Source organism: Rhinatrema bivittatum, chromosome 3 (genome assembly GCF_901001135.1).
Source record: "Rhinatrema bivittatum chromosome 3, aRhiBiv1.1, whole genome shotgun sequence".
Classification (NCBI taxonomy): Eukaryota; Metazoa; Chordata; class Amphibia; order Gymnophiona; family Rhinatrematidae; genus Rhinatrema; species Rhinatrema bivittatum.
The window spans coordinates 228,443,856-228,459,362 of NC_042617.1; the positions used below are offsets into that span (position 1 = coordinate 228,443,856).

The 15,507-nt window shown below is 40.2% G+C and overlaps 1 protein-coding gene across 11 annotated transcripts in view; it reads left to right on the forward strand.

Annotated features, from left to right (window-relative positions):
- PHF10 (PHD finger protein 10) overlaps positions 1-15,507 on the forward strand; it is an 885,396-nt gene that overhangs the window by 612,286 nt on the left and 257,603 nt on the right. For 7 of the 11 annotated variants that reach the window (XM_029594266.1, XM_029594270.1, XM_029594271.1 and 4 more), the window contains one exon: positions 10,240-10,266. The exons of 3 other annotated variants lie outside the window; for them this stretch is intronic. In XM_029594266.1, coding sequence (XP_029450126.1) covers positions 10,240-10,266 — 27 coding nt within the window. Of the gene's footprint in view, positions 1-10,239; positions 12,686-15,507 lie in introns of those variants that run through there. One more of the 11 variants, XR_003855489.1, reaches the window with a different exon arrangement.

Below are 15,507 nucleotides of genomic sequence, written 5' to 3' on the forward strand. Positions count from 1 at the left end.
CCATTTAAATTCATTTTTCTTTGATTCTGTGAGTAAAATAACTTAGTTGCGGTTGATACCTTTCTCACGTCCCTCGGTGCCTGCAGGCCATCGACGGCTGTCAAGCCTCAACCTTTTGTCGTCATGGCAACGGGGTTTAAAAAGTGCCCAAAGTGCCCTCGTACTATGTCGTTAACCGACCCCCATGACGAGTGCGTCTTATACCTTGGCGCTGAACACAGCGGTTCCTCTTGTCTTAAATGCACTGAAATGACATCGAAAGGTAGGCGGGATCGCCTGGAAAAAATGGAAACCCTGTTCAAAATTCGGTTAATTCCATAGACGTTGACACAATCTTAGCCGGCAGGGGTATAAAAAAAAAGTGATAATAAAAATCTACCGGATTCATGAAGGTAGCGGTGACCGCCCATTACCGACTCCATCGAAGACATCGATAAAATTGACCTCGGCGCTAGATAAAGACCGGGCCGAGCATCGTGCAAAACATAGACATTGGTACCGACGGGAATCTACAACCGGTGCCTGCCTGATTCCAGAGCAACTTTGGCCATTGAGCTGCCCCCGAAGAGGACAATGTTAGAAGAGCTGACTATGACTTCGGCACCACAAAGTCCAAGGCGATCCCCACCGATATCGGTGCCGGGTACTGTGCCCCCACAGGGACCTGTGGAGGAGCCAGTTCCACCTAATCTGCCACCACCTATAGCTGCTCTGTCCTCATCAGCTATACAGGAGAAACTGGATGGATTTATCCACCAAGCGAATGCCCTCCAGGAACTACATCCACTGGTGCCGGCCTCCATACCAGCCCTGATGCCAGAGCCATCGATTTTTGCACCATTACTCACCAAACTCAATACATTGATCGGTGCCCTACTGACACAGCCTGGGCCACCGATACCAAAGGAACCGACATAGCCTCCGAAAGACCTGATACCATTTCCTGGGTCTTCGGATGAAGAAGGCACCTACTCTGATCTACAGTCACCGATCCCTCAACCGATGCTGGGACCATCAGGACTCTCTGGACCGAGACGTTCGAGTTTTCCCTCAGTGCCATCGGTGCCACAAACATTACTATCGATGCACCGAAACATCAACCAAAACCATTGAAGGGATCCATCGATGACTTTACATCCTTCAATTCCATTCTTCATTCCTCCTTCAAGTCCTCAACCACACACCTTTTCAGGTACCTGGGAAGATGTAGGTACTGATTCTTCTACTGAAGATACCTTGTCAGAACCCTCTCCACCAGAGGAAAGGAGAAAGTCACCACCTGAAGACCTCTCCTTTTCAAATTTCATAAGGGAAATGTCAGAAACAATCCCTTTTCAACTAGTAACAGAGGAAGATAAAAGGCATAGGACATTGGAGGTACTCCAATTCGTTGATGCTCCAAAAGAAATAGTGGCTATACCAGTACATGAAGTACTAGTTGACCTGCAGCATCGACTTTGGGAACATCCCTGCACTGTTCCTCTGGTAAATAGAAGAACAGATGCTACTTATTTGGTACAGCATATACCCCGTTTCAAAAAACCTCAACTCCCACATTGGTCTGTTGTGGTAGAGTCAGCACAAAAGAAATCAAGGAGGATTCGTCCACATTCATCAACCCCTCCTGGCAAAGAGCAAACGTTTTTAGACAATTTAGGACACAAAATGTTTCAAGGCTCCATGCTCTTGTCAAGAATTGCCTTATATCAACTGTACATGACGCAGTACCAAAGAAACCTGTGGAAACAGGTTCAAAAGTAGCAGAATCTCTTCCACAACATCAGGACACCCTCAATACTGTCATACGTAAAGGCCTTGAGGCTGGGAAGAACGAGGTATGTGCGGCCTATGATTCGTTCGAAATAGCCTCCAGAATGGCAGCAACTGGCATCAGTGCCAGGAGATGGGCATGGTTGAAAGCATCAGGCCTGAGGTCCAAGATAGACTGGTTGACTTACCTTGCACCGGTGAAAACTTATTTGGAGATAAAGTGCAAGATGCAGTTGCGCAACTTAAAGATCACAATGAAACGTTGCGTCAACTGTCCATAATCACTGCAGAAACCCCTTCTTCTACCAGTCGCTCATCCAGGAAAGACACTAAAAAGCCATTCTACCGACCACGCAGGTATTATCCACCTGCTACTCGTGGAAGAATAATTAGGCCATCTCAAAGAGGACATCCTAGGCAACCAAAAACATCCAGACCTCAGCCTCCCCCACAAACAGGCCAAGCATCTGGGTTTTGAATAACTCCCAGGGAACAGCAGCCTCTCCAGAAATCCAAATCAAAATTTACCAGTTGGAGGCCAGGTTCATCATTTTCTATCCAATTGGATAAATATCACCACAGATCAATGGGTACTTTCTATTATAACACAAGGTTACCGTCTAAACTTTCTCACGGAACCCAGAGATTCCCCACCCAATTTACTGTGGATACGCAAAGATCACACAACTCTTCTAGAGTCAGAATTATCCACCCTCCTGAGAGCCATGGCCGTGGAACCTGTTCCCCGACCTCAGCAGGGCAGAGGATTCTACTCCTGCTATTTTCTCATTCCAAATAAAACAGGAGGCTTCCACCCCATCTTAGACCTCCGCAATCTCAACAGATTTCTACGAAAAGAAAAATTCAAGATGGTGTCCTTGGGCACCATGCTTCCCTGTTCTCTGTTCTCTGGATCATCAAGATGCTTAAGCTCATATTCAAATATTCCCACCGCACCACAGGTACCTGCGTTTTCTATGGGACATCACCATTTTCAGTACCGGGTCCTGCTTTTCGGACTTCCCTCGGCACCCCGGGTATTAACAAATTGCCTAGCAGTGGCTGCGGCCCATCTACGCAAGAAAAGCATACACGTCTTTCCTTACCTGGACGACTGGCTTATCAAGAGCCAATCCAAGCAAGGAGCTCTCGACTTTCTCAAGCTCACTATCAATCTCCTACACTCGTTGGGATTTCTCATCAACTACCAAAAATCCCACTTGACTCCATCTAACCTCCTACATTTCATCGGAGCAAATTTGGACACCACAGTGGCAAGAGCCTTCCTGCCCAATGAACGCACAGTCACTCTCTCAAACCTAGCTTCGTCTCTGTGCACAAACAGAACAGCCTCAGCCCATCAATTCTTAACTTTACTGGACCACATGGCTTCCACGGTCCATGTCATTTCTATGGCCAGGCTGGCCATGAGGAAAACTCAATGGACCTTGAAATCTCAATGGCTCCAAGCCATTCAACCGCTGTCGTCTCAAATTCAGATATCCCACCAGTTACGTCTCTCTCTTCTCTGGTGGACGAACAGAATCAACTTGCTAACAGGTCTACCATTCCAGCAACCAGTTCTGCAAGTAACCTTGACCACAGATGCATCTACCTTAGGTTGTGGAGCGCATGTGGACAATCTTCAGACTCAAGGCACTTGGACAAGGCTTGAAGCAACATTTCAAATCAACTTCCTGGATCTTCGAGCTATACGTTATGCTCTATATGCGATCAAGGACTGCCTTTCTCACAAAACTGTTCTAATACAAACAGACAACACAGTGGCCAAGTGGTATCTGAACAAACAAGGAGGCACAGGCTCTTATCTCCTCTGCCAAGAAACCGCACAGATTTGGGACTGGGCCCTAACACATTGCATGTTTTTCCGGGCCACTTCTCTAGCAGGCATACACAACTTAGTTGCAGATCGCCTTAGTCATCAGTTCCATCCCCACGAGTGGTCCCTGGATCCTGTGGTAACGATAAGAATATTCCAACGCTGGGGTCAACCAACAATAGACCTCTTTGCATCCGAACTGAATCACAAAGTGGACAGATTCTGCTTCCTACACTAGCAGAGAAACCAGTTAGCCATGGACGCCTTTGCTTGTCCCTGGAACTCAGGCCTCCTATACGCATATCCTCTGATACCGCTGATAACCAAAACTCTCATGAAGCTACAACAGGATAAAGGGTCAATGATTCTCATAGCCCTGTACTGGCCTCGACAAGTATGGTTTCCCATACTTCTCGACCTCTTGATCAGAGAACCAATTCGCCTGGGTACAGCGCCCACTCTCATAACCCAGAACCCAAGGCATGTTACGCCATCCGAACCTTCAGACCCTATCCCTCACAGCCTAGATGTTGAAAGATTGATCCTCCAACCACTCAACCTTTCAACTAATGTCTCTCAAGTACTTGTAGCTTCACGAAAGCCTTCCACACGTAAATCTTATCATTCTAAGTGGAATAGATTTACCATATGGTGCACGCAAAAAGGTATAGACCCCTTTTTCTTGCCCCACACCATCTCTATTAGACTACCGCTGGCACCTTTCAGACTCTGGCCTCCAGACCTCTTCAGTGTGAGTGCACCTGAGTGCTATCTCAGCGTACCATAAGGAAGTAGGGGATGCCCCAGTAACAGCGCAACCCCTTATGAGTAGATTTATGAGGGGGTCTATTAACTTAAGCCCCCTTTATGGCCACCAGTCACTGAATGGGACCTGAATGTAGTGCTAACAAGGCTCATGCATTCCCCATTTGAGCCTATAGATTACTGTGATGTTAAATTTCTTACATGGAAGGTTCTCTTCCTAGTAGCCAATACATCTGCTAGAAGAATTAGTGAGTTACAAGCACTTGTACCATACTCACCCTACACACGGTTCCTACATGATCGAGTGGTCCTCCGTACTCACCCTAAATTCCTTCCCAAGGTGGTTACAGACTTACACTTGAACCAGTCCATAGTCTTGCCACATTCTTCCCTAGACCTCTCTCTCACCAGGGCGAGAGGGTTTTACACACCTTGGACTGTAAACATGCACTAGCATATTACCTAGACCGCACTGCATTCCATAGAAAATCCTCCCAGCTCTTTGTTTCTTTTGACAAAAACAAATCAGGATTGGTAGTGGGCAAACAAACTCTCTCCAACTGGCTAGCAGATTATATAGAGTTCTGCAATCAGAAAGCAGGCCTTCCTCTCCAGGGACGAATAAAGGCACACTCAGTAAGAGCAATGGCAACCTCAGTAGCTCACTATCATTCAGTACTGATTACTGAGGTTTGTAATAAAGCTGCAACATGGAGCTCTCTTCACACATTTGCAGCCCACTCTGCTTGGACAAGGAAGGACGACAAGATTCAGCCTTTGGACAATCTGTCTTAAGGAACCTATTTCCAGTATAGTCCCAACTCCTTCTACATCCAACCTGCTGTGATTTCAGGCTGCCTCATTTTTCCAACAGTACACCAGTTGTTGTGTCTGTTGCACAAGTTGTACGCTGTTGGTCCTACACAATATGAGTGAGCCTGTAGCTTGCTAATCACCCATATGTGAGGACTACCATCCTGCTTGTCCTTGGATAAAGCAGAGTTGCTTACCTGTAACAGGTGTATCCCAGGACAGCAGGATGTAGTCCTCACGAAACCCACCTGCCACCCCGCGGAGTTGGGTCCGAAACGTTTTATTATTTTATTTTTCGCTCGCACTTATTGCTACAAACTAGACTGAAGGGAGACCCCTGTGGCTCGAGGGATAATGGCATGCTGGGCATGCTCAGTGGGCCAGTCAAAATTTTCTAGAAACTTTGACAGTTTTCCGTGATAGGGCTCCTTCCAGTGACATCACCCATATGTGAGGACTACATCCTGCTGTGCTCTGCTTTCCATCTAGTCTCTGAGTTATTACCTTAAAAAAAATGCTTCTGGTGTGTGTGACCCCAACATCCTCCTCAGTAAAGACAGAATATAAGAATTCATTTAGTTTTTCTGCTATTTTGTTGTCCTCACTGATCATCCTTTTTACCCCTCTGTCATCTAGCAGCCCAAGTGACTCCCTCACAAGTATTTTGCTTCAAATGTACTTAAAATAAATTTGCTATTTGTTTTTACCTCTATGGTAAGCTTCTTTTCAAATTATCAGTTTGATTAATTACTTTTTTACATCTAATTTGCCAGTACTTATGCCGTTCCCTATTTTCTTCATTTAGGTCTGCTTTCCATTTTTTTAATGATGCCCTTTTGGCTTTAATCGCCTCTTTCACTGCATTATTTATTTAAAATACTTATTTCCTGCCTTTCCATGGTCCAGAGCAGGATACATTTAAACATAAATAAATTAGCAATCACATATGGATATAATAAAATAAAAATATCTTATACAATGGTAAAATTGCAGGCAGAAATCATCAGATACTATTAAACCACATTGGTGGTAGCGTAGTTTTCCTTCAGCCTTTTTCAGTACACGGAATTCATTTTGTCTGGGTCTCAAGGGTGTGAATTTTAAACAGTGTTCATGCCTTCTGCAAGTTTTAAGATTTTTTTCTAATAAATGTAATCATTTTATTATAGATTCCCTTTTTATAGTTAAAAGCTACTGCAGTGTTTTTCCTTAGTATTTGCTCTCCTGTGATTGTCAAATTGTATTATATTATGATCACTGTTGTCAAGCAGATCCACTACCTTTCTTTCTTGCACCAACTTCCACTGAGAACTAGATCTAATATAGTTCCTTCTCTTGTTGGTTCCATGACCAAATGTTGCATGAAGCAGTTATTGATGGCATTTAGGAACTTTACCTCTTTTGCATGTCCCAATCATTCTTTACTCAATCAATATGCAGGTAATTAGTCTCCTGTTACTATTATGTTTCCCGTTTTATTATCTAGTCTAATTTTTGTTAGCATTTTGCAGTCTTTTTCCTCCTCCTGGTCAGGCAGGTGGTGAAATACCCCCCCCCCCCCCCCCAACTATACTCTTCCCTTGAAATTTCTATCCATAAGGATTCCAGAGTTCAGTTTGTTTCCTGCAAATCTTTTATCCCGCTTGCCTCTCTGCCATCCTTAACATATAGTGCCACCCCTCCACCATTTTTATCTGCCATGTCATGTCTATATAATTTGTAACGTGGTATCATGGTGTCCCATTGGTTATCTTCCTTCCACACAATCTCCAAGATACCTATTATTATGTCTATATCGTCCTTAAATGTTATACATTCTAACTCTCCAGTTTTATTTTTCATACTTCTGGCATTTTAAAGTAATTTTATTTGTATTTCTATTTTTATTTGTGCACATAACCTGCTTATTATCAGATGATACAGGCAGTTTGGAGTTATTTTTATCTGTATGTTCTGTATTTAAATATATCTGGGTGTTTGTCAGCTTTTACAACCAACAGAAAATCTTATAGGTTGTAATGGACATTGCTTGCCATTAGGTATGAGAGCAAGACCCTAGATCCTTTCTTTTGTCTCATACAAAAACTGCTTGAATACCTTATCTTTCAGAATGAGTTTTGAAAACCAACTCCGGTTTCACCTCCATGCAGTTGGCACTTATGATAAATGTGCAGAAGAGGACCTCTTTACTGTACAACCCCTGGTTGTGATATTCATGCAGGTCATGCTTCAGTTGAAGTCTCTCATCAAACCTTAGTATCATGGGACCTCAACTTGGTTCTTACCCAATTTGTAAAAGCCCACTTTGAGCCTCTGACCTCCTGTGGGCTAAACTACCTGATTTGGAAGGTAATGTTGGTGGCAGTCACTTCTTCCCACAGAATCAGTGAGCTCCTTGCCTTAGTGTCTTATTCACCTTATACTAAACGTCATCATAATAGGATGGTACTGCACACTCATCCCAAGTTCTTGACTATGGTCATGTTGGATTTTCACCTTAATAAGTTAATCATCCTGCCAACATTCTTTCCCAGGCCACATATTCATAATGGTGAACAGGCCCAGGGGAGCTAGGAGACATGCTGTCTACTGAGGAAAATGCAAGTAGAGTCACCTGGGCCGAAAGATCGGTGACAACATTGACATCATCTCTGGGCGCTACTGCACCTTTAAATCTCTTCTGCCTGCAGTGCTGCTTGGGGAACTAGGAGAGACACTGCCTGCTGGGAAAAACACGCGAAGAGTTACCTAGGCCAGAGAATTAGTGATGCCAATATCATCTCTGGGCACTTTCTGCACATTTAAAAACTCTTGTGCCAGCAGGATGAGCAAAGGGGCATGCCCCTTATGCATTTGTCGCTCCTTTGTTCTGATGCATGAGGAAGAAAAGGAAAGGAGCTATTTGATCTCTCCTTCCCAGCCAAGTCTTGATACATATTTTTCCAGTCATGTGCAGGCAGGACTTGTGATCTTAGAGAGCTCAGTCTCCATCCCTAATGATCACTCTATCTCGTTGAATCTGTTAATAGGTCTACATTGCTTCTAGATTTGGGGAGAAGCAGTACTTTGGAGGGAGGTGCCCAGAATTTAACGCTGACTTCAAGTGCATTTACCCCTGTTGAGCCTGACCCTGCTGAACCTAGCTTGGTGAATATTGGGTCACCAGTCTTGGTTGTATCCAACACTAGGAGAACAGTGTTGTCATGTTCTAGCTTAGTTAAGCCTCCCATATTATTCTAGAGTCACTGTAGAATGGCAGTCTCTGATCTGGAGCAGTTCCTTATATCTAGGATTGATAAGATTGTCATCTTATGAAAAAATACACTCACAACTAGATGTTCATTCTCTAATGGTTCAGTATCATGATCAGAAATTAGGAGATATTAAAACTCAAATTATCACATTACAAAACTCTACTTTGACTTTAATTAAAGACAGGGAGAACTATGCCAGGCAGTTTAATTTGCATTTTCTGAACTTTCCTTTAATTTCAATGATTTCTCCTGAAGATACATTAAATAGATTTTATTTGGAATTGTTGCAGGTTCCTTTTCAAGTATTCTGTTTACTTGATAAACCTGAAGTCTTTGTTAATATTTCAGCTGGACTTGATTTTCCAGCTGATGGAGATGATTTGCCAGCTCTAGTTTCTGAAACTCCAGGAGAATACACCCCAGAGTGCTACTCTTTTGGTCACAGGCAGTTAAAAGTTTCTTTAGATTAAGCGAAGTTCTTTTTTGGGGAAAAAAGGTAGCTATTTTTCTAAATGTATCTAAAGATACAAAGCATAGGCGTAAACCTTTTCTATTTAAAAAAATAAAAATAAAAAAGTGTAATTGCATTGGGAGTGAGATTTTTGCTAAGATTCCCTTGCAAGTGTCATATTATTCATAATTGTATGAAATAACGTTTCTGTGATTCTGATCAATTGGAAAACTTCCTTTAGAACAGCATAGTTAATCCAGAGCTTGAGTACTATTTATGATGCCTTAAGTAAAAGATTTTATTCTTCTTTTTTTTGTGCTCCCTCTATTGTGGCCTTAACTTAATAGTGATTAGAAGACATTACAATATTTTTATTTTTTTCTTCTCAAGACATGTTTATGAACATCATTAATTCTGTAACAAGATTGTTTTTTTGAAATTATGTATCTCAAATTGTAAATATTTTTTTTAAAAAGGTGAACAAACCCTGTAAAATTTAGATAGCAAAAGAGCTGTTCTCTTGTATCTGGAGTGGATCAGACCCAATAGAAGGCCCATCCAACTTTGTGTCCTCTGACCTCAACAAATCTGGGATCTTTGAAACCAAACATGTTTTTTCTAATTGCACAGCAAATTGTATCTCTTCCTCTCTTGCTGGGCAGGATTAATACTTAAAGTGCATATCAAGGCTCATAATGTTAGAGCCATGGCAATGTCTGTGGCGCAACTGAGATAAGCCTTCTTTGAGGAGATAAGCCTGTAGTTTAGTTCACACATTCACATACTATTACTGCTTGGATACTGACTCCCAATATGATGATTGGTTTAGTCATTCTCCCCTTGAAAGTCTCTTTGAGGGATAGTGCCCATTTTTATTTTAGGTTGCTTTCCAAAAATAAAGGAAATCTAAAATACATAAATGTCTTTCAACAAAAACATGGTTGTTTCCTGTTTGCTCTTCCCCTTTTTCTTTTACAGGAAGGCTTGGCTGGAAAGTCCCACTTGTATGGCTAATTATCCCTGCTTTTCCTTAGAGAAAACTAATTTGTTTAGGTATAATGGGTGTTCTGTATGGACAAGAGCATAATCGGCCACGCCTCTCTTGGAGTTGGCTTCTTCTAAAAAACTAGTATATAAGACTGAGGAGGACCTCTGAGGGGAAATCTGTCACTTGCCCAGAAAATCCTAGCTCTGATGAAAACACTTTGTGTTGGCACAGTCAGACAAAATTACCCACTTGTGTGGCTGATTATGCTGCTATCCATGGTAATTTTCCTGGTACAGCATGACCTCTCTTATGTAAGAGTAATTAACACTTTTTTCTCTATTTTTGCCTCCTTGCCTAGGGTATGCAAGGGAAATCTTGTTTGAAGGTATGCATTCAGTGCCACTCTTTTGCTGATAGGACACAATAGCGGTAGTCACCTTTTCTCCACCCCTAAGCCTGAGCAAGATACCTCTGCAGCAGACCCAAACCCTGCCAATTCCATCTGACAGGACACTCAAAAACATAATTTACACTGAAGTGTGTCATGCTACACCTTGGACCAGATGGCCAGCCCACTCCATTTTTAACATTGGCAGTTTGTTCTGAATAAACTTTAGACCACACATTTTGTCTCAAAAAATGCCATAAATTGTCAGTGTTTTGATGTTGTTTATGCTGAATATATCTTGCTTAGTAAGGGAGCATTGTAATTTATTTTAGACATAAACCACAATAATTTCAACTAAAGAAAATCCAAAGAGTTTTGAAAGTTAGCGCTAGGTAGATTACAACTTTGTAACTAAATCCCCCAGCTATACTAAAAAAAAATATTTAGAAAATAAAAATGTTTTCATCCATTCTTTTTCTTGAATCTGTCCCTCTTTTTTTCAACAAAATATGTAGTCTTTATAATGCACTGAGCCAATGTTACATTGGCTGAATATCATCCCAGGATTGCATTTATTTGAAGAAATAGATATATTAGTACAGCTGAAGGGCAATTTTCTAAAATAAAATCAAAATAAAAAGCTGTAACACCTGAACATACTTACTAAAAGTGAGTATAATCCTGAAAACTCAGTGTAGGTAATGTAAATTTCTGTCAATAAATGGACCACGGGTAAAGTAAATGTTTTATACTACCTATTACAATTTTCTTCTGGGTTAAAAACAAAGAATGCATGCTGACCTTAATTTAAAAATCTTGTGTTTTCCCCTCAAGTATGCAGTATACATATTCCTTTATTTAAAAGACTTTGGGCCATGATTATTTTGAGCTTTAAAATGATGATGCCAACTATTTTCATGGGCATGCACTTGGACATTATGAAATAGAAAAGGTCATACTAGCCAGTTTGATATGATTCAGCTTTTTCTGATGCCAAAAGCCAGGACGAGCAGTTACATTTGAACCATAAACCAATATTAGGTAGTTTAAGAGCTATTGTCTTATGAAGCTAACCTATTCAGTTGAAGATATCAATAGCAATTGTGTATATATCCCTCACCTGAAAATATATGCTGGAAAGTTTGTATTTTAGATAACTAAATTTTGATATGAATTTTTGAGGGACTTTTAAAATCTACTTTGACATTAAACCTCCTTGAGATTGTGTACCATTTTAGTAGATCGAGTATCCTGTGTGTTTAAAGGGAATGAAATTAGTAATAAAGTAAAACACTCTGAGAATCAATAAGTAAGATGTCAAAAAGATGATTGGCTTTTGCACTCAAGAAAAGAGAATATTGATTATTTAAGTGCATTTAAGGGTACTATGGTCATAAACTTGTACAAGTTTCTTATTGCATCAAAATTCTAGAATGTATTTCTAATATTTTTCTGTTAAATCACGAGCATTACCTATAGCTCATATGGTAGGAAGATTTAGGTTACATTAACCTAAAATTTAAAGCAAAAAGTACTTACTGGGTCACAGGAGCTAGCTTTATAATATAATTTTTCCTGATACAGAATGACACCTCACAGCACCTCTTGTGCTATTATAATAAAACAAACTAATTGCATAGCTGATTTCAACATAATTAACGTTTCTGTATTGCATATTCAAAGTAATGTTTTTATTGGATTAGGATTTGGTGGAGAAAATCTATTATTTTCCAAATTAACATAGGATTTAAAAATTCTGTAAGGGTAAACAGAAATATATTAAGAAAAATGCATGAGAATTCTCCTTTAATCAACCAGGAAAACTAATAATGATTTTTTACATGACATATTTATAGCTCTTAGGAAGTTATTCACATATTGTGAATAGCCTTACATGTTTTTGTTTTTCATTTTTGTTTTCTAAGTAAACATTATATAAAGATTTTTTGTATCAGCTGTGCCTCACAAAGGATTAGAAATAAAAAATAGAATGATAAAATGCAGCTCTCAGACTTCAGATTTTATTGGAAAGGGAAGCATTTATTACACACAAGGTTTTGCTTGTGAATGTTCAAATGGTCATCTTTTAGTAAATATTAGAATACTGTACTGTTTGAGTTAGGACAGCATTAGAGCTTAGTAACTGCACTTATTTTTTTAATTTGTCATAGCTAAAGCAATAATGAAATCTTATGTAGCAGTAAGCTGAATTACATTAACATAAACATTATAGAATGAAACTGTGCATGAAGAATGGGTAACACAGGAATTTACAGGTAGAGGTTGTAGAATAGTTTAAATAGTGATTTATGTATTTCTATGACCTATTTATTTCATGTAGTGATATTTGTAATTTAAATTTTAATTATTTTCACTATATGTATTCTAGATTGGTAATGTTTTCAATAAACTGACAAAAAACACAAATGCCTCTGTCATCTTTTACAGGATATGCAGTCATGTATAAGCAATAACACTTAACAGTGTGTCTAATTATATGACACTTAGGGGACGGCATAAGGCTCAAGTTGAAATAGAAGTACAACAGCTAAAGCTGTTTGAAATTGATCAATATTGTGACTTAAGAAATAAATTGGAAACACTTTTAAGGCAAAAAGAAATGAAAGATAAAAGTAGTAAAGCATTTCCCTTAAAGCCCACTTGGAGTGTAACTTAATAATATTTATTTATGCAAATGTTCATATACTCAATATATACTGATTACCGGAGAGCCTGCTGACCAAGCACAGTGGTAATCTTGTATGAGATTTTCTGATCTTTTAATTTGCTATAAACTTTGTTTTATGAAGCAAGAGAACATAAGAGGTGCCATACTGGGTCAGACCATTCATTCATTGACATCTTTATTCTTTGTATGACAGTAGCCAAGTATGAAAAAACATAGAAGATCCATTATGTGTTGCTCACTCCCAGAAGAATATGGTGGTGAACCCTAAATCTGCCTAGCTAATAGTTATTCTTCAGGAACTTGTCCAACCTTTTTTTAAACCATTGAGTACATCCTCCGGCAACTAATACCACAATTTTTTTTCTTTGACTTATATATCACCTATCCTATATACCTTTCAAGCAGGTTTCTAAAACACATAAAATGAAACTTAAAATAAGACAAAACACTCAATAAAACTACTATTTAAACAGTATAATACAAAAAAATTCAGTTAAGCCCTAAAATATTCCCCATGCCTCATAAAACATCAGTTTGACATAAGTTTTCCATGCCTGGCTCCAAATGATGTCATCACCCATGTGTGAGGACTGATATCCTGCTATCCTCAGAGAACACCTGTTACAGGTAAGCAACTCTGCTTTCTCTGTTGATAAGCAGGATGAATTAGTCGTGACACATGGCTGAAGTTATCTGACTGTATCGAATGGACCCCTCTTTCCTAGCTCATAGAGCTTTTACTCTATTTGTCTTGTGCAGGTGTTCCCTTCTGTGCGCTGCCTCATGAGCTTCTGCACCAGGGTGAACCCTTTCTAAGTTATTTGATAATTGATAGTTTATTTTTTTGATCTTAACTCACTTTGTTGCCTCGCTGCCTCAGCAACCTCTCAACAGCACTTTACAGTGCTCCTAAAAAATTTTATTAAAAAAAGTTACTAACAAGAAAAAAAATCTAACATGTCTAACTTCAAGAAGACCACATCCAGCGACTTCAAGGAAAGTGTGTGTATCTGGAAGATGTTTATCACAGATGTCCATGATATTTTTCATAAATTATCTGGGGCCAGACCATGATGCAACTAATTACTATGACTGAGGTCCCAGATAGACAAAACCTGGAAGATGGAAGAACTTCACAGGTCATTGAAAAGCTAGAGTTGTTCCTCCCTTCAGAACTAGGCCTCTCCTCTGGCTCCTTCCTTGCTGAGTTGAGCAGGAACTCCTCGAGCAAAACTCTAAATTCTGTGGCATCAGTATCTGGATCTGCTGCTCTGCCAGAATCAAGCGAAGCACAGCAAACTAGGATCTCTAAGCCCTTCACAGGCCCTGCAGGATTCGTCGACCATAAGAAAAAGAAGTACTGTGCGTCGGAGCAAGTGGTACAGTCAGTGCTGTTGCAATTGAGGTCAGGATCAGTCCCGTCGGCGCACCCAGTGCAGTCAATGCACCAGGCCTCTGTCCCCATGTTTCCATAGGGCTTCAGTTCAGGCAATACAGCTGTTTTCTCTGCATTCAACATTGATTTCATCAGTGCTCTGTACCTCAGTGCAGTTAGAGCACCAGCCCCTAGCTCCATCTGTGTTCTTGAAGCATTTGATGCGGGAACAATCATTAAGAGTCCCCGAAGGTGATTTACTACACTGAAAGCCCTCCAACTCAACGTCCTTATCGCCATTTCCTGATGTTTTTCCTCACGTCTACTCTCTTGGAGCTTCATATTATGTCCCCTAGTTCTACAGCTTACTTTCCATTGGAAAAAGCTTCATTTTTGTGCCTCAATGATACCCTTCAGGTATTTAAATAATGATTCATATCTCCCCTGTTTGTTCTTTCCTCCAGGGCATACATATTTAGATCCTTCAGTCTCATCTCATAAGTCTTCAAGTACAGACATATCATTTTGGTCATCTTTCTATGGACCACTTCTGTCCTGTCTCTATCCTTTTGAGATATGATATCCAGACCTGAACATAGAGCTGTAATTTAATGTAATTAAAGTTTTTTTATACCGGTATTCATCGAAACATATCGGTTTACATGTAATGTGTGACAGAAGGGAAATACATTAAACAGGGTGAATGCTGAACTTGGATGGGTATATAGATGATAGTTAACAAACTTTGTTAGTCAAACGTTGCATATCATAAATAATGAATACGCCATAACAATGCAGTTAGTATTTACAATTAGATAGTTAACAAAACTTTGTTAGTGTCAAATATTGACACTTTTGTTAGTGTCAAACATTGACACTTTAGGTGAGTCCTCAACAAGGACCTGTATAGGGTCATCACCACCTCTGTTTTCTTGCTGGTCATGCCTCTAGAAGCAGCCCAGCATCTTTCTAGTCTTAGCCACCATCTTGCCACATTGCTTCGTCACCTTTAGGTCACCAGACACTATCACCCCAAGATCTCTTTCCCTGTCTGTGCAAATCAGTTTTTCACCCCCCGCTCATATACAGCTCCTTCGGATTTCTGCACCTCCAGATGTATGAATCATCACTTCTTAGCATTGAATCCCAGCTGCCAAACTTTCGACCGCTCCTC